General features: G+C 34.5%; 4 protein-coding genes across 8 annotated transcripts; 3 read left to right on the top strand and 1 right to left on the bottom strand.

The window, feature by feature from the left end:
• The first annotated feature begins 4,149 nt into the window (after positions 1-4,149).
• On the top strand, positions 4,150-6,034 carry LOC125599568 (YDG domain-containing protein At5g47150-like). Its single transcript, XM_048772819.1, has one exon. The coding sequence runs from the start codon at positions 5,204-5,206 to the stop codon at positions 5,954-5,956; it is 753 nt and encodes a 250-aa protein (XP_048628776.1). The 5' UTR covers positions 4,150-5,203; the 3' UTR covers positions 5,957-6,034.
• A 2,670-nt stretch (positions 6,035-8,704) lies between these two features.
• LOC125599561 lies at positions 8,705-9,772 on the top strand. The gene is made up of 2 exons (XM_048772812.1): positions 8,705-9,497; positions 9,609-9,772. Exons 1-2 carry the CDS (start codon positions 8,705-8,707, stop codon positions 9,770-9,772), a joined length of 957 nt encoding a protein of 318 aa, XP_048628769.1.
• Positions 9,773-10,818: 1,046 nt separating this feature from the next.
• On the bottom strand, positions 10,819-13,066 carry LOC125599567 (vesicle-associated protein 2-1-like). Its single transcript, XM_048772818.1, has 8 exons — positions 12,812-13,066; positions 12,634-12,724; positions 12,471-12,541; positions 12,314-12,395; positions 12,113-12,228; positions 11,891-12,022; positions 11,391-11,459; positions 10,819-11,262 (listed from the first exon to the last, which is right to left on the bottom strand). Exons 2-8 carry the CDS (start codon positions 12,692-12,694, stop codon positions 11,137-11,139), a joined length of 657 nt encoding a protein of 218 aa, XP_048628775.1. The 5' UTR covers positions 12,695-12,724; positions 12,812-13,066; the 3' UTR covers positions 10,819-11,136.
• A 2,087-nt stretch (positions 13,067-15,153) lies between these two features.
• Positions 15,154-17,343, top strand: LOC106400672. Of its 5 annotated transcripts, none has more exons than XM_013841040.3 (7): positions 15,161-15,607; positions 15,701-15,768; positions 15,853-15,961; positions 16,091-16,218; positions 16,488-16,587; positions 16,687-16,815; positions 16,889-17,343. In XM_013841040.3, exons 1-5 carry the CDS (start codon positions 15,592-15,594, stop codon positions 16,557-16,559), a joined length of 393 nt encoding a protein of 130 aa, XP_013696494.1. In that variant the 5' UTR covers positions 15,161-15,591; the 3' UTR covers positions 16,560-16,587; positions 16,687-16,815; positions 16,889-17,343. The 5 variants fall into 5 exon arrangements, 4 of the variants coding, with proteins under 4 accessions (XP_022559909.1, XP_022559910.1, XP_013696494.1 ...); XR_007333306.1 differs by having other exon boundaries at positions 15,163-15,607; positions 15,704-15,768; positions 16,091-16,382; XM_013841046.3 differs by having other exon boundaries at positions 15,165-15,607; positions 15,704-15,768.
• The last annotated feature ends 1,703 nt before the right edge of the window (positions 17,344-19,046 follow it).

Raw genomic sequence — 19,046 nt, 5'->3', positions numbered from 1 at the left:
AAAGTTCCTCGGAATTTCCTCGGAATTTTCCGAGGGAATTCCGAGGAACTCTTTATGTTCGTCGGCATTTCCTCGGAAAATTCCGAGGAAATTCCGAGGAATTGGGGATTTGATTATAGATTCTTTTTCCTCGGAATCTCCTCGGTATATTCCGAGGAAATGCCGACGAACATAAGGATCTCCTCGGAATCTCCTCGGTATATTCCGAGGAAATTCCGAGGAACTTGGGGTTTTAAATCGAAAACAACGTTTTACGGATTGAATAACACGTATATAACCTTCATTAAGTGTCATAACCAGATTATGATGTTTGGAACTATGAACTTTGGTGTTTTATCCAATAACAAACACTTTTACGATTGCATGAACGAAAACCACACAACATAAGAGAAACACTTATACACTTTAATAAACGGTAAAGGGAATACTTACAATTATTTTTGAAATTGTGTTATTTCATGGTTTATGATCATCTATACAAAGAATCCTCAATGGTATGCATTATAATTGTATAAGAAATGAAATACGGCGAAAATAATCGATGTTTTAAAACCCCAAACCCTGGTTCCTCAGAAATTCCTCGGAGATTACCGAGGGTATTCCGAGGAATCCTGGTTCGTCGGAATATTTTCATTTAACCGGGTAAACCAAGCCGCCAAATATTTCAGGAAAATTGAATCAAAGAATTCCGAGGAAATTCCGACGGAAATATAAAATATTTCCGAAGAAATTCCGACGGATAGTTTCCGTCGGACGCCTCATAATATTAGGGCGAGCCCGATCTTCTTCCCCATTTCTCTCTTTCTCTCCGCGCCGCACAGCCTCTCCTCTCGCGATTTCCGGCGACTCCACCGTTCTCTCTCGCGTTTTTCCGGCGAATCTCCCCTAATCCTCCCCCATAATCATGTAAGAACCCTATCCCACTCTTTTAGGTTAGATTTGTATGGTTTTTAAGTAGATTTGATGATTTTGGAATGAGATTTATAGATTTTGTTAGGGTGAATGGTAGATTTGTGTAAAATCAAGTTTTATTATGTATTTCACTTGATTTGAATTTTTTTTTTAGTTTTTATTAATTTTGTGGTTATAAAAATCGAATTTGAAATTATATATATATATTGAAAACGTTTTTTGTATATAAAATCTATTTTTTGCATTTTAAATTCATTTATATATTTATTAAACATTTTTAAAATCTATAAAACTTTTTTTAAGATTAAAAATCATTTATATAATATTTAAAAACATTTGTTTTGTGGTTATAAAATGTTTTATGTATTTTATATGTAAAATATAAATTTCTATATTTATTAAACATTTTTAATATTATGAAAACTATTTTTGTAATTATTTAACATTTTAAACATTTTTAAAACTATTTTTCGTAATTATTATGTTTTTGGGATTTATTTAAACTATTTTTAAAATTTTTAAACTATTTTTTATTTATTAAAACTTTTTTATTAATTATTAAACTATTTATATTTTTGTGATTAAAAACTATGTTTTTTAACTATTTTTTATTTAAACTGTTTTTTTAATTAAAATTATTAGAACTAATTTTTAAATATGTTTTTTTTTTAATTTACAGGTCTAATGATGATCAGATCCGGCCTCGCCAGCGTCGTAGCCGGGGTGGTATGGGGAGCCAGTCTCGGGGTTCTTCCAGCCATGTTCAGGATTCCGTTTCGCCCCACAGCTCATACCATACATCTCCCTCTCCATTACTCGCTCCTGCTGCTCCCGCTCCCGCTGCTGCACCCGCTCCTGGTCCCGCTGCTGCACCCGGTCCTCCGGGAGTGATGAGGGTTGCGGAGTTGGTTCGACAGCCCGGTCGTGACCATCTTCCCTATCTCACTGAGTATCCACATGGACATGGTCAAACATGGTAATTTAAACTTTTATTTTTTAAACTATTTTTTATTTAAACTATTTTTTTATTAATAATTTATTTTTTTATTAGGTTCAACCGATCCGGGAACGGGATCAGCGCATGGATCAACCGTATGATGTACTCGGCCCTCGACAGCGGACATCCGACTTTCACTCACTTCCCTGTCGAGAAGCAGCATCTGTGGTTTCGTCAGTTTGCGGTAAGTATTCTAATTTTTAAATTATATTTTTTATATTATTAAAACTATTTTTTGTAATTATTAAACTATTTTCTATATTTATTAGACATTTTAAATATTATTAAAACTTATTTTTGTAATTATTAAACTAATTAATATATTTATTAGACATTTTAAATATTATTAAAACTTATTTTTGTAATTATTAAACTATTTTTTTAATTATTAAACTATTTTTTATTTATTAAAACGACGATTTTTGTAATTATTAAACTATTATATTTTTGTGCTTAAAAACTATTTTTAAACTATTTCAGCAAGAATTCAACTGGAATTCCGATGATACGCTCTCTATCTATCACCATTTTGTCCATAAAATTATGGACAACTATGGGAAGCAGATGTACGAGTGGAAGAAGAAGTGGGAAGTAAACAAAGTAGTTTTTAATTTATTAACAATTTTTAATTTATTAAACTATTTTTAAAATTATTAAACTTTTTTTTTTTAAATTAAAAGGTCCCAAAGTCGATGAACGACACGGTCTGGAAGGAGTTGTGTGCGCATTGGGATAAAGAAGAGACGAAAAAAACTTCTTCCACCAACTCCAACAACCGCAGGAGCGACCGTAAAGGAAAGGGCATCTACAAGCATAACTTGGGTGCTCAATCTATTGCCACTCTGGCGGATCGCATGGTAAGCTCAACCGCTTTTTCTTCAATTATTTAAGTTTCAGAATTTTATTTTTTTTGCATTTTCAAATTTCTAATGTTTGTCTAATTTATTTTTTTTCAAGGCGGAAGAAAATGAAGGCCACCCAGTTGATGATCTCGCCCTTATGAAAAGGGCGTATACCAACAAGAAGACCGGCCAGATTGATGATGGTCTTGTGAGGGACGTGGTCGACCTGGTCCAAACTCAGGTGTATGACGAAGTGTCTCAGCTTCAAACCGATGATGACGATTCGACGGCCTCGACCAACTTGTCTCGGGTTCGAATCAACGAAGAATCGGTAAGTTTTTTTTTTTTAAAGTTCAATTTAATTATTTCTTGATTTTTATTTTATCATCAATTTAAATTATCTAAACTTGGTTATTTATATTTCAGTCGGTTCCAAAGAAAAAGGGACGTTTGGTCGGTTTGGGTCGTCGCTCCCGGTCGGCTGCTCCTTCTTCTGCACCACATGCGTATGTTGATCCAGAAGTTCTTACGGCTCAGCTGAAGGACAAGGATGATCGGATATCTGCGTTGGAGACCCAGATGGCAGCTCAACAGGCGGGCTATGAGACCCAGAAGAGGCTGAACGAGCAGATGATGGAGATGATGAAGAGGATGTACCCGAACGAGACGTTCCCGAACATTCAAGACCCGTAGTTTTTTTTTTTTTCCAAAAACTCTGAATGTTTTATTTAAATTTGAATATTATCTACTATGTTTTATTTTATGTTTTATTCAATTTTAATTTTAAATTTTAAAAATTTTAATTTTTAAAAATAAAATTAATTTTTTAAAAAAATAAATTTTAAAAAAAAATAATTTTTTCAAAATTCCGAGGGAATGGAGTTCCTCGGAAAATTCCGAGGAACTTTCTCCCCTCGGCAAATTCCGACGAACTTTAAGTTCCTCGGAATTTTCCGAGGGAAAAAGTTCCTCGGAATTTTCCGAGAAACTCCACTCCCTCGGAATTTTCCGAGGGAAGAAAGTTCCTCGGAAAAGTCCGAGGAACATTTGTTCCTCGGTATTTTCCGATAAACATTCCGAGGAATATTTCGTCGAAACTTCCGAGGATTGGACCATCGGAATTCCCTCGGTATTTTCCGAGGAACCTTCCGACGAACTTCGTGTCCTCGGAGTTTCCTCGGAATTTTGTTTCCTCGGAATTCCGTCGGAATTTTCCGACGGAATTCCGAGGAAGTATGAAATTCCGAGGAGATGTTTCCGAGGACTTGTTTCGTCGGTATGTCCTCGGAATAGCGTTATTCCGACGACATACCGACGATTTTTTCCCTCAGTATCCCGATGTTTTCTTGTAGTGCTCCCACAATTTTTTCTATCAATCAAAGAGTTTAAACAAATGTTTTAAGCGCTTAATAGGAAGAAACAACGAAGAATAAGGAAGATCGAAGAAACTATATCCCGAAGCAACATGACTCGAACAGTGTCTTTTGTCCTCTCTCTACTTAGCTCAAACATTTATGTATCCTAATAGGATTACGACATAATTTTCTTATCGCAACTTCCTTTAATGCTTTACTTTCTTTTATGCATTTGTTAATCAATAAACATAGCCGATGTTGCTTCTTGTGCGGTCTAAAACAAGGATGGGCCATGTGCAAGGAATTGGGCTAAGAAATTGAGCCTAATACCCACAAAAAAACTCTAAAATAAAATTTTAGTTATGATTTTATAAACTTAAAATCAATAATAGAAATATGGTTTTTCATAAATGAAAAAAAATCTGCACAATCGCGCAAATCTATATCTAATAATTTTTTTTTGTCAGCTTATCTAGTAATAACTTAAAACTATATCTCTGAAGTTAGAACATAAAATATATATTATTAGATTTAGAAATTATTTTAAAGCTTTATACTTAGTGTTTTAAAAGTTATTGATATAAATCTACAACAATAAAATCTAGCGCTGCAACATAAAAACTTACATCCTATATTTAAATTAAAGTGACAGCCTATACCAATCAATCCTTTTATCTTCCTAAATGATGCAGTGTGAAAACCAATTTATTAATGCATATCTTTTATTTTAAAAAATCATTTTTTTTGTGATCTTCTTGAACTTTTAACAGCAAAACATTCTTCTATAGACTGAAAGTTTATATAACTAATTATGATTAATTGATTCCACGCAATACTTTTTCATTTCCTGTGAACAACAAGGCAGCATTGCATGATTGATTTACTAATCTAACAGTCATAACTACTTTTTAATTTCATTTACCACATGGTCAACACAATTACATACAATATCTTATGAACATTAAAATCCGAATCCATGCCTATCCATAAGACAGACCTTTAATTAATGTACATATGATTACATTTTTATATAAATAGAGACTATTAACTAATTAAAAAAAAACTACTCAAACTCTTCACTAATTCTTTACAGAAATATGAATCCTTCTCAGAAGCGACCAGTTGTCTATGCAGGTGATGTTGTTGTTGATCATGCTGCTGCAAATTCAGAACCTGTTGGAGTTTCTCTCGGAGAAGATCATGTTCCTACACCTCGTGAGAAAGTGCATGAGGTCTTGCGTGTTTTCAAAGAAGTGTTCACACAGTTGGATCGAGAGAAACAAGCTAGGCGCGGTGGAGATTTATACGAGGCGACATCTCGAATAGACCTCAAAACACAAGTTTTCTTAGAGAAAGAAGGCAAACATGTGAACACACCAAACAGAATTGGACAAGTTCCTGGAATCGAAGTTGGGGATGAGTTCCAGTACAAGGCTGAGCTTCGTGTCATCGGGCTTCATTTCAGGACCATGTCCGGGATCGACTATGTGGAAGTTGAAGGTGTGAAGTTGGCGACAAGCATCGTTTCGTCGGAAAGATATGATTTTGATGATAAGTTTGATGCTGATGTTGTGATATATACTGGTGAAGGAGGAAACGTGATTAACAAGGAAAAGAATGCTGAAGATCAGAAGATGATAAAGGGCAATTTAGCATTAGCTAACAGCATGAGGCATAAGAGGGAAGTGAGAGTGATACGTGGAGACGAGAGATGGGATGGTAAAGGGAAGCGTTATGTGTATGTTGGATTGTATTTAGTTGATAAGTACTGGTTGGAGAAAGGAGCTAGTGGTAAGAGTGTGTACAAGTTTAAGCTTTGTAGAATTCCTGGTCAACCTCCGCTAACTTGAGAACCATATTTGAAGGAACTATCAAATAAATGAAAAACTATAATGTATAACTAATAAATGAAAGTATTATTTAATAAACGGTTGATAATGAAGTATGTTCTTTTTTTTTTTCAAAGAGAGGAAAGCTGTATGTGCATCAGTGTGATGAGTTGGATTTGGTTCATTGGCAAGAGAGGTCATGGAGGTAAAGTTATAATTAAGAATAAGCATTCTAGGGTTCCTGGCCAGCCTTCCAGTAACTTGAGACATTATTGTGAGATGAAATTTTACGTACATAAATATTGGACCATATTTTTAAGAATACCAATAAAAATAGTTAGACGTCATGTTACTATTGTTAGGCATATTGCAAAATTGACGTAGTTTATAACTAATAACGTGTATTTTCTTATAGAAAAATCTTGGTAAATATAATAAAAACACGATGTTTATATACTAATTTTTTTAACTCTAACGCAATCAATTTAATGAGTTTACACTTTAACCTACTCACCTTTAATTCTTGCATTTTTCACATTTGTATTAGTGAAATTAAATTATTTTCATGCAACTACTGAATAATACAATCAAGTGAAAGGGGTTAGGGTTGCATCAAAAATAATGTGATCACTTCACTCGGCACCTTAATTTTATTTTTCAGTCCATATATACAATCTACTTAGAAAAATAGCTCACGGTGAACCACTCTCATTTAATACCTCCAACTACCATAGAGAAAGTAGAAGAAATAGCTTATGTCAATTATATTTGGCAGTGTCTTAAAACAGAACTAGATAATAATCCGCACATCCGTGCAGATATATTTATATTTTTAAATTAACTTTTAAAATATAAAATATGTTATAAAGAAATAGGATTGTAGGACTTCATGATGTAAATGGAAATTGGATTACGGATGATAATGGGGTGGAGAAAGTAGCAGTTGATTATTTTGAAGAGTTATTTAGTACTACTTCTCCATCAGAGTTCGATGATTTTTTATCAGAGATAGCACCAGGAATTACGCCTGCAATGAATCAGTGGCTATTGAGGTTGGCAACTGAGGAGGAGGTAAGAGTGGCGTTATTTATGATGCATCCCGAGAAGGCACCAGGACCGGATGGTATGACAGCTTTGTTCTTTCAACATTCATGGCATATTATTAAGGGTGATCTGGTGGATATGGTGAATAATTTCTTGATTTCGGGGGAAATGGATTCAAGGTTAAATATTACGCATATTTGTATGATTCCAAAAACGGAACGACCTACGAGGATGGCAAATTTAAGGCCAATTAGCCTATGTAATGTTGGATATAAAATTATCTCAAAGGTCTTATGTCAGAGGTTGAAAATCTATCTACCTTCTTTAGTCTCGGAGACTCAATCGGCATTTGTGGCTGGACGATTGATTTCTGACAATATTCTTATTGCTCAGGAAATGTTTCATGGATTACGGACTAATAAGGCATGTCAAGGAAAGTATATGGCGGTTAAAACGGATATGAGTAAAGCTTATGATAGGATTGAGTGGGAGTTCATTCGGGCATTATTGCAGAAGATGGGCTTTCACCAACATTGGATCAAATTAATGATGGAGTGTATTTCGTCGGTCCAATATAGAGTTCTTCTTAATGGCCATCCCAAAGGGCTCATTGTGCCACACAGAGGACTACGGCAGGGAGATCCGTTATCTCCTTATCTATTTATTTTATGTACTGAGGCACTGATTGCAAATATTCGGAAGGCGGAGAGGGAGAAGAAGTTAACAGGAATAAAGGTTGCCAGGGCATGTCCATCGATTTCACATCTACTTTTTGCGGATGATAGTTTGTTTTTCTGTAAAGCTCAAAGAGAAGAATGTCTTACTATTCTCCGGATTTTAAAGGAATATGAAGTGGCCTCTGGTCAGTTGATCAATTTTGAAAAGTCTTCAATTCAATTTGGACACAAGATTGAAGAGTCTATGAGACAAGAGTTAAGAGATATTTTGGGTATACATAATTTGGGAGGCATGGGATCCTACTTAGGATTGCCAGAAAATCTTGGAGGTTCCAAGATTCAAGTTTTTGGTTTTGTTCAGGATCGCTTAAATAATAGGGTCAATGGATGGACTTTTAAATTTTTTACAAAAGGCGGAAAGGAGGTGATCATTAAATCTGTGATTACGGCTTTGCCGAATCATACGATGTCTTGTTACCGGTTACCTAAGGCCACTGCAAAAAAACTAACGAGTGCAGTAGCTCAATTTTGGTGGAGTCCTGGAGGTAGTACAAGAGGACTACATTGGAAATCCTGGGATAAGGTATGTGTCAGCAAGGAAGAAGGCGGCTTGGGTTTTAAGGATATAACTGATTTCAATACAGCAATGCTTGGAAAGCAGTTATGGAGGCTAATAGAAAAGCCAAATACGTTATTTTCACGGGTTTTTAAGGGTAGGTATTTTAGGAATGCCTCACCCCTTGACCCGATTCGATCATACTCTCCATCATATGGCTGGAGGAGTATTGTCTCTGCTAGATCTCTGGTAAGCAAAGGACTAATCAAAAGGGTGGGAACAGGAACGTCTATATCAGTATGGAACGACCCCTGGCTCCCAACCACTCGCCCGAGACCAGCCAATAAAAATCAACATAATTTGTTTCCTGACCTTACAGTGGATGCCCTTATTGACTCCACATCGCGAAGATGGAATTCGCAGGTTCTTCGGACTTTGGTAGATCCACAGGATGTGAAAATTATAGAAAGTATACCCTTGAGTAGATATCAGATGGTGGATAGGAATGGATGGCACTTCACGAATAATGGTAAATTCACAGTTAAATCAGGATATCAAGTGGAGAGGATCTATCCGGATAGGGATCGATTACCGCTATTAATTGGTCCTTCTGTTGATGCTCTAAAGGCTTTTTGCTGGAAAATACGGTGTCCACCAAAAATCAAACATTTTCTGTGGCAATTGATTTCAGGATGTGTAGCAGTAAAGAAGAATTTGCAGGCCCGAGGGATGCATGGGGATATATGCTGTGCAAGATGTGGAGCGGAAGAGGAATCGATTAATCATGTTTTCTTTGAGTGTCCTCCGGCTATTCAGGTGTGGGCCCTGTCAAAGATTCCAACAAATCAAGCTACTTTCCCGACAGGTTCTATATTTACAAATATGGATCACCTATTCTGGAGAGTCGTTCCACTGATGGAGAATCATCAATTTGCTTGGATACTTTGGTACATTTGGAAAGGAAGGAATAATAAGGTTTTTAGTAACTTGGATATAGATCCGAGGGAAACTCTTAAATTGGCTGAGACGGAATCGACACTCTGGGCTGATGCACAGTTACTAAAAGATCAGAAGAGGGGGACAGAGACTCAGGTTACACCTCTCCCGTCAATTCCCGGTAGGTGGTGCTTTATAGATGGATCGTGGAAAGAGGGAGATAGGTACTCTGGCCAGGGCTGGTTCAGTACTCTAGCTGGTTTTGAAGGTCTGATGGGAGCAAGGAATGTAAGAGCTTCCCTCTCGCCTCTACATGCAGAGGTCGAAGCCTTACTATGGACAATGGAATGTATGAGGAATTTAAGACAAGTTCAGGTTACGTTTGCAACGGATTGTTCTCAATTGGTGAAGATGGTTTCGGAACCAGAAGAATGGCCAGCTTTTGCAAGTTATTTGGAAGATATTAAGAACTTGAAGGAGAGTTTTACACGATCAGAGATTGTACATGTACCAAGGATGCAAAATACAAATGCGGATAGTCTAGCACGCAGTGTGAGAAAACAGCCGTCTTTCGTCATCCACATGGATCAATGTCTCCCAGGGTGGTTTACAGAGTCTATATGAGTCTGTAATGTTGTCGACAAAAAAAAAAAAAAAAAAAAAAGTATATAATTTTTATTTTAAAAATTTTTATTTGTTGAAATTTGTTTGATGATATTGTACAAATCATATATTAATGAAGTATTTTTGTTTATTTATTTAAAATGCAACATCAATATTAATAGTTTAATTTTAAATATTAATTTTATATGAATTAATAAAAAAAGATTATTAGCTTCTTTGTTTAGAAATTTTTATTCTCGAAATGTTTTTATGTGAATAAATTTTTTTTTTTATATTTTAAAATATTTTTTTATTTAATATATTATATTTCAGTTTAATGTTTTTATTTTTACTAAAATATCAAACATAAAATGTTACAACCAATAAAATATTATTTATTTTGTTTTATATAAAAAATAATTTGATAATTTAAAAAGAATTAGGCTATACTATTTAATTTCAAAATTAGTTACTGAAATATATTAAATATGATCTATATTAAATATGATAAACAGTCAAACGATAATTACCTAATGACAATATATTTCTTTTTTCTTAGAAATGTTAATGTTTAGATGTATTTTTTTTTTGTTAGGAAAATATTATATATGAGTAGTTTTAGCATGTTTATTTAAATTTCTAATGAATGGTCTAACATAGACTTGTGTATGGCAAATAAAAAATAGGACTCTATTTTAATAGAGTAGATAAAGAAAAGAAAACCAACAACATCCCTTCTACAGAAAGACAAAACTGAAGTTGCTATGTTTTCAAACTAATTGTGATTAACTCCAGCTGTTACAAATGTGAAATGGGGAACTCATTATGATTGATTCGGAACTGGTAAAGGATACAATTAATTTCGGTAAATGACATACATAAACAAGTTATACTATACATATCAGTGTTGTTCTATTAAATCCACAACGTTTAAGAATAACTCGAGTTTATCAGCAGCTTCATAAACACTTCAGGAGAAGTCACCAATTCAGATTTTATGATACAATTTTTGGGCCTAAAAGTTAAGTTGAAATTTGGATATTCAACTAATTCAAAGAGGGATTATATTAAAGCTAAGAAGTGACTTAAAAGTCTTTTCAGAAACAGATTCCCTTCACAATGTGTACAAAGGACTAGGCATGTCCACTAAATGGAGTAGTAGAGAAGTAAATTCGTATCAGGAAGGGTCTGTTGAGTCAAAAATGTACATCCAATATAACTGACAAAGAAGCAAATTTGATGGACAAAACAAAGAAGAGATGATCATAGAGAAAGATATAGAGAGTTAACAGAGTAGAATACCCACAAAATGTGTAACGCCGTTTTGATTCCTGTGGTTACATATGTTGAGATGGTAGATGATACGGAGAAGCTGCTGATAGTGGTTATGTGGGAGAAGCTAAGGTGAGTTTTAGGATGAAACCGATGATGAGTCCGATGAGTCCAACCAAAGCTGCCAACTTCAAGGATAACCCGCTGTTACTCTGGTTTCTTCGTCTCTTGGCCATCTCCTGCAATGTCAATTTAAGAACGTGATGGGAGACTGTTAACGAAAACAGTTAGTTCACATAATTATTATTTTTAAATGACAGTGATTAATCAGCGATAGAATATCAAGGAAAAGTCTATGGAGGGATACCAATTCATGCTGCAGCTGTTGTGTTTGCTTAACAGCTGCATCTCGCTCTTCCTTCAGCCGCTGTATAGTCTGATCATACATATTGATGGTAAAGAAGTTAGAATGGGAATTAAAACAAGGGAAGAACTTAGTCTCTTTTAGACTATGATGTGGTGAGATTCTGTGAGTTACAGCTGTGGTACCTTTGCTCACACTATGAAGAAAGGTATATAACAGAGAGAAAAGAAAAAACAATATTTAAAGTATAAAAAATTTTCTGTATCTAAGTATCCCAAACAAGCCTCAAAACAACAAGTTTGAATACTAGACAGTCATGGATTGAAATGAAAGTGTATTATTAATACAGCTAAAAGGGGACTATTGATAAAGTGTCTGTTTGAGCAAGAGGTCCATTGGTATATTAGTATCACATAAAAGTCATCCTCTACTACAATGGCTTTGTGATGATCATAATTGGTTAGCACGCAAGCTAATAATGGGTGGGTGTGGTTGTTACTCACAGAGATGGTTTCAGAGCCGTTTCCATCACCATTGGTTGCTCCAGATTCAGAGGATCTTTGGGTTGTAGACGGGGAGATATACGAAACCTTGAGCTTACACTCTGTTAATGTTTTCCCACTGTCCTTGGTGAACTAAACACAAGCATGCAGTTTTGTTGTCAATTTCATTTTCCCATTAAAAAAGAGGAGAAATCATGATTCTGAATGAAGACTGGAACTTACAGTGTCTTGTGGAAGGTCATCAACATCAGTGTGTGGAGGTACAATGGTACTTTGAAGGAGAAACTTGTCTTTGCACTGCATATCTGGAGGATACTCCCTTTGCGCTTGTAGAGTAACTACCAATTTTAGAAGATGTTAATCAGTCCCATGTTTAAAATGGCAATGAGGGAAGGAGTTGTGAAGAATGAATGAGTGTAAAACCTCTAATGATGCAGGAGTCCCAAGGCTGAATGACACCAGTGTTGGGTCTTACAAAATACTTTTTAGGAGATGTTGTTTTCACCTGTATTTAGTCAAAAAAAGAAAGAAGTTAGGGAGGGAAGAATCATGATAAAGAAAGAAAGCAAATGAAGTTGACCTTGAAAGCAACATAGTCCTCAGTTTTGTTGGCAACTTTGAGATCACAGTAGCTCTGTTTCTCAAGTTCAACTGATACAATATCAAAACATATATATATATATATATATATATTCTCATTCAATTTCATAGAATCACTTAAGAAAAAGTCACCAGATGCTTACAAAGGAATTTGAGTTCATCAGGTACAATGGAGATGAGCTGGTTCTCGCCAACGCCAGACATTACACAGAATATCAACAAATCACTCGAAACCTATACACATCCAAATCCAATGGAGATGATTCCAGATTCTATTTTTTTTTTTTTGAGAAAGTAAGAGCAACAAAGACGGGATCAAACCTGCAGAAAAGGAAAGGAAGGAAGAAAGGTGGTTATTTCTTTTCTCTTTCCCGCCGTAAATCGCTCTCCACCACTTACCAAATTTCACCTTCGATAATTGGGAAGAGAGAGCCAAAGCGCTTCGTGGAGCAGAGTTCCTCCGGCGTCGTCTCCGGGAGAGAGAGGAGGGGAGGAAAATGTGACACGTGTTAAACAGTTGAAGAGGAGAGAAAAAGGTACAGCGACAGGCTGGAAGTAAAAGGCCAATGACGTTGCAGTTAATTATTGGCAGTTATTTATTATAGAGCCTAACTGTTATAATAGGTGGTAGGCCCCATTTCTCTTTCTCTTTTCATTAATTTATTTATTTCCGTGTCCGTTAATGATTAATGTTTGTAGTGATTTTGCATCGGACGTTAAAGATTTATTAAATCGAGATAGTCGAATCATGAGTAAGATAATAGAAACAGCAGTTGGAGTTAGGAATTAGAGACAAGAAAATACATTTGTTTCTCAGTCATTGTTCAATAAGAACTATTCTAACTAAGACAGTTTGAATTGTAACGTTTGAAAATTGAATTAGCAGTAACGTAGTAATTTTTCTAATATAGTAATCTTTGATAGTTGCACAATCCAGACAAAACGTTTAATGAGAATTACACATTACTTCATTGCATATTGATTTACTTTTCTCAAAGTCTGTAATACATGAAGAGAAATGAAATCCAAAAGACAAAAAAAAACAATTATTACAAGAGGAGGGAAGAGAGACATAGTATGTAAGAGGAAGAGATTTAGCTACCTTTGAAGGTTGAAGAGAGAACAAGACAGGTTGGGTTTTTGGTGTTCATTTAAAAGTAGAGAGACCAGCAATTCTGTCTCTGAGATTGTAAAGTCTTGCTCTTCTCACTTACCTGTGACTCACCACTTTTATCTCCTTAATGTTGGGAGAGTATCTGTTTCAAATCAAAAACACATCATATACACATATTCTTAAGCCCCATTTCATTGTAGATTCAGACCAATGATACTACAACGTTCACGGAGACTAGTATGTTATGATGACGGCTAAACTCTAGAGTGATCAAGACTATGTTTGATGCTGATAGGTTTTAGCTATTTAGAACTTCTCAACAATGTAATACTTCCTTTATTATCAATGAGACACCGATAACAGCTTTGTGTATGGATACTAAGCTATGCTCTCATGGCGACAAGCTTGGATCATCAGTCTTAAAGAGACTGTGGTGTAAGGACTCATGGCATCTCTAAAAAACAACATCAAAGTATAATCCTCAACATCACTCGAGCTCCACTCTTAAACCGTCTTCTTTCTGTTTCAGAGATCCTAACTACATAGCCTCTGAATCATTCCAAGCCTCTTTTTGTTCACGTTAACAGTTCATTTGGCTTCTTCATTTTAAGTACCTATCAGATGCACTATTCTGTAACAGTCCTTCATTAGCACACTTGAAGTATCAAACGAAGATAGCTGATGATGGTATTTATGATACGATTCAAAATCAAAACTCTACTTTATTGTTCAAGTAAAGAAGAGCATGATGACCCTATAGAGTTTGCTTTATATTAGTCTCTACACCTTAATCACTCCCAAAGCCAAAAGGCTCAAAACAACCAAATGGTCAAAGACCCTTAACTCTGATCTCACCTACTCCTAACTTATATGATTAACAAAGAAAATGGAATGAATAATAAACTATAAAATAAAAAAAAAAAACTTATATGATTAACAGAGTTAGTAATTAGCTAGAAAGAAGGAACTTACATATGAAAGACAATTTCAACACCAATGCCTGCAGTGATTCTCCGGATACGAATTGTAGTGTGAATGCCAGTTTTGCCTAGACATCACTATACCTTTGTAGATGGATAGCCTACGTCTTTTCTTAGGAACTTCATGTAAATATCAAACCCACCACCAATTCAAACCAAATCTTGCAGCTTGGTGGCAATGTAAGAGTAGGGTCAATTGACCCCATTTTTTTTTTTTAAATACTTGTTTTTATTTAAAGAAAATTTTTATTTACCCCACTAGATATAAAAATATGACCCCACTAAATTTTTTTAATCCTAGTATAAAAAGTTTCAGGTTCCATCACCGAACCTTTATAAAATTATATATAACATGTGGTAAAATCTCCCAAATCTAACCTATACTAAAAGGGTTATATGCTCAATGGAGAGCAAGTCCACGTCACTTTAAAAATCCACCAATAATATTGTGCCAACTGCCAAGTTACTTTCGTCTAATTTCAATTAACGAATGGACTACAGATAGTGACCATTTATTCCAAATATGAACTTTAAATATTTTTGGCCCAACAAATTGTTGTCTTCAGAACCACCATTCGTTTCTTATCGTTTTCTATGGCCTCCCCATCCACTCGGCATTACTCTCCCCTTTCACCTCCTCCATAACATAGGTGTCCCATTTTCATGATTCATAAAAGCTCTATCATTCACTGCACAATTGGACAATTAATGTCCATTTAACTTTTCCGCTTCCCTTAAAATTACATCTACATAACATATAAACACTTTAAGAAGAGAGCATGGAATTGCAATTCATATGTAGATTACGAGCTGAATCGAAACCATCACCAAAGATAAACCATTCATGATGAGCTGTTCTCTGATGCTAACTACAAGGAGATTGAAGAGGAAGAAGGCTCCGACAAGGACGATGATTCCGATGGAAGACCACAGGGAACTCAATCCAGGTTTGCTACTGATGGATGCAACGCATTCCAAATCGCTTTCAAAGCTTCCATGAAGAGTAAATGAGAGGATGCAATGGTGAGCTCTCATTCTATTTACCATAGAAAAACCTTTGACCTTAATTCTGATAGGATGGTATAGAATGATAGTCTTGGTTTTGCGTGAAACAAGCAGAGGAGAGGCTAAAGAGGAAGCTGAAAACAAGCCCAAAGGGTCAAGCCAGAAAGGCAAAACATTTGGTATTACATTGGTCTCACTCACTCACCAACCTTTTATGCGCGCATTGTTCTTTTGATTATAATTCAGTGAAACAATGTGTTAAGGTTGCTGAGAAAGGACATGTTAAACCTGCAAACTATTTAGATTCACATCAGAAGATTCTTATAGGTATTGCCACTAAAGGAGGTATGCTTTCCTCAGTGCTGAATTCAGGTTAGCTATCTCTTTCGGATTGTTTGGTGTTTTTAATTTCAGATCTGACTCAGTTTCTTCCACGAAGTCCTGAAACAACTGTTGCCAAGCTTATTGATACTTTATATTTGTTTATCGTTATCATTCCAGTGGCTAACTGTCAGAGACAAGCAGAGGAGAGGCTAAAGAGATCTGTAGTGATGGTCCAAGCCACGTTCATGTCTAAGCAAGCCCAAGAAAATTACAGGAGGATGAAGCTCACTCATGAAGAAGCTCAGGTAAAATTATGTCTTGCTTTTTTTTTTCATGTTCAGAGCCTCTCAATTTAGAAAGACGGACTCTAAACGATACTATAATAAATGGAGAGTTTCTGTTGATGGTGTGATTCAACTGGAGTATGAGTGCTTGCAAGATATTTGATCAAAATGGTGGCTACGGATAAGTAAGAGATGTTGATCTAAAAATTATGTGAACGGAAAAGGATACTTTCCACCTTCAAAACTGTCTTTCTTGTGTGTTATGTGATATCTTATACTTCAAAATTTAGGACAAACAAGTCGTCATTTCTACGCTGGTGGAAAGGAGTCATCTCAGGTTTCATAGAGGAGAAAAAGCCTAACAGATGATGAAGTAATCATTCGGAACAAGTAAGATATCTTCTTTTGTAACCTTGGGATTATATTGATCTATAGAGTTCCTTAATCCGTACAAGTGCGAAACGTTTTTATACATTTGTTGTATTGTAGAGTTGTGAAGGAAATAATTGAAGACGCAAGTACATTACAAAACAGGGAAAGATTTCTCATACTATCATGAGAGAAGAATCAAACCTTTCGTCAATCCTTCAAGAAGTTCGTGGGACCCGTTGATTTCATGTAAGTGAAACTTTAGAACTGGCTGCACCTTTATTTTATATTATGTTTGCTGATTGTTATAATTCTATCACAGATGGTTCTTTTGACCTCCAGTTACTCCTTTGTCAAGTCATTAAGCTTAAGGAACAAAACACCACATAACCTCCTAAAGCTGCTTAGACCAGTGGAATAATGATAAGTTCTTCGCTTAGAACAATTGGAAGGCATGGGATGCTTTTCTTAAAGCAGTCTGAGAGCCGCCGGGTAATTATAGAGACTATTCATTCTGCTGCTTTTGCTGAGAAGAAAGTTAGTGCTGCCTATAATATCTCAGAGCTGAGCCATAATCTTATTTTGAAATACGAGTTGATATTGTTAAATAAGAGTTGATAAGGAGCTCACAATCATATTCTTTCCAGCCCAAAATCAGCTTCTCATTCGAGACAATTAGGTAGCCAGTCATTAGGTTCTATGCAAATTGTAAAAAAGCGAAGAATACTATAAAGATGCATTGTGAGTTCAGATAGACAAGATTTTTGGGTTCGAGTTCTTATTACGTCTGATGATGCTAATGTCTTTGATCGGTAAACAATAGACATCTGTGTCCTGAAAGCATTAGACGGAGAGACAGAGCTTTAAGTGTCATCGCACTATGGCAAGCACGGAACAGAGTTTCAATATAATTACAAAGCCTAACTAACCTTTATGGGGATAACTACCGGGTGATAAACGGGATATGAGCTTGAGCTTCCCACCTTAGATTGTCAGATTCATTGGGAAACTGGAAGATGTCTTTGTTATTTTCAAAAGTAACTGAATTTCATCAGACATATATTTTTGGCCATCTCCTATTCCATTTTTTTATTTTGACATATACATAAAAAATTTGTACGTTATAGAACTTGGTTGAGTTGCTCAGTTTGCAATTCATATATCTATTGATAATTTGAGATGTCTCAACAAACGTATGATTTTATGTTTAAAATTAACTTCTAAATTTTATTGTACATATTGATAAGTTTCTTGGGCTTCAACTTAGAATCAATTGGCGGTAAATGGAATAACCCAAGTCTTTTATATATTACTCGAGTCATCTCTCCAACACATAATTTAGATATCAAAAGATTAAATATGTAACACATTTATAATGCCAAAAATAAAACAAATGTATGAAATAGCTTCCTATTACTTCATCTGTATGCCAAAAGAAGAGACTAAATAAAAAAAATAAAGTATCATTTATTGGAACAACAAGATTCAAGATATTCTATCACTTATAAACAATCTGTTAAATAATTTTCATAACATACAATAACTCATAGATTCCCTTTGAATTCATAATTCATAGTCACAAAAACAAATTCAAGAAATAATGAAATAATGAAATATACCTTCTACAATACAATTAGATGAAATCTAAAAATATAGTAGAAAGGTAAAAATAAAACTAAACCAAAACTAATCAAACGTTAAAGTCAATAGATTAATAAGAAAGCAATATTAAATTTAAGGGAAATCAATCACATAAACTTATAAAAAATCTTATATCACTTTAATGTAATTAAAAATGAATATCAGTTAAATAATAAATAACTCAACTGTTACATTTTTAAAATCGATCACTATTCATATTACTGAAAATTTTCTTAATAATGTGAGCATAATAAACAATATAAAGCTGAAATAAAACACCCACTTTACGTATGAAAAAAAGTAAAATAAAAAAAAAAAATTTTCGTTCCTTAAAATTTAATTATTTTAATCTTAAGTGAATTACAATTTTTAAGGTTTAACAATAATTTCATTATTTAAACAAAAAAATAACAATTTCATGACTTATGAAATTATATGCCATATACTTTGTTAAACTTCTAAACAGGGCAATATATTTTTAAAATTCTCGAGTCTTCAATGAATTTTATTATATATACACTCAGGTGTGCTAGCTTCACAAAAAAAAAAAACGATTACTTTTACTAAGAGTTAATGTTGGTTTATATACTGATAATTTTTGTTTGCAAAATTTGGATTTCTTAAAAAAATTATTAGATTTAGTAAAATAATACGAAAAATGTATTAAAATATTTTTTTAGTATAATCAAAACTAAAAAAACTATGAGCAAGTATTGCATCATGGTCAAAAACGAGTCTTGATCAATGATAAAATCATATATAGTTTGCTAAATTTTCACATTTGAAAGTCTCAGACATCCATCACAAACAGAGCCTTAAATCTTTCTCCTCTCCCCTAC

Source organism: Brassica napus, unplaced genomic scaffold (genome assembly GCF_020379485.1).
Source record: "Brassica napus cultivar Da-Ae unplaced genomic scaffold, Da-Ae ScsIHWf_18;HRSCAF=40, whole genome shotgun sequence".
Classification (NCBI taxonomy): domain Eukaryota; kingdom Viridiplantae; phylum Streptophyta; class Magnoliopsida; order Brassicales; family Brassicaceae; genus Brassica; species Brassica napus.
Note: the sequence above shows the minus strand (reverse complement) of the source record. Positions and strands in the feature narration are given on the sequence as shown.

Coding starts and splice junctions, on each gene's coding strand:
- LOC125599567 (XM_048772818.1), bottom strand. CDS start 12,694: ATGTCTGGCGTTGGCGAGAACCAGCTCATCTCCATTGTACCTGATGAA. Junction 12,542..12,633: donor TGATGAACTCAAATTCCTTT/GTAAGCATCTGG, acceptor ATATTGTATCAG/TTGAACTTGAGAAACAGAGC. Junction 12,396..12,470: donor AGGACTATGTTGCTTTCAAG/GTCAACTTCATT, acceptor GACTAAATACAG/GTGAAAACAACATCTCCTAA.
- LOC106400672 (XM_022704188.2), top strand. Junction 15,962..16,090: donor TTCCTCAGTGCTGAATTCAG/GTTAGCTATCTC, acceptor TTATCATTCCAG/TGGCTAACTGTCAGAGACAA. Junction 16,219..16,487: donor TCACTCATGAAGAAGCTCAG/GTAAAATTATGT, acceptor TTCAAAATTTAG/GACAAACAAGTCGTCATTTC.
- LOC125599568 (XM_048772819.1), top strand. CDS start 5,204: ATGAATCCTTCTCAGAAGCGACCAGTTGTCTATGCAGGTGATGTTGTT.
- LOC125599561 (XM_048772812.1), top strand. CDS start 8,705: ATGGTGGATAGGAATGGATGGCACTTCACGAATAATGGTAAATTCACA. Junction 9,498..9,608: donor CTTACTATGGACAATGGAAT/GTATGAGGAATT, acceptor GTTATTTGGAAG/ATATTAAGAACTTGAAGGAG.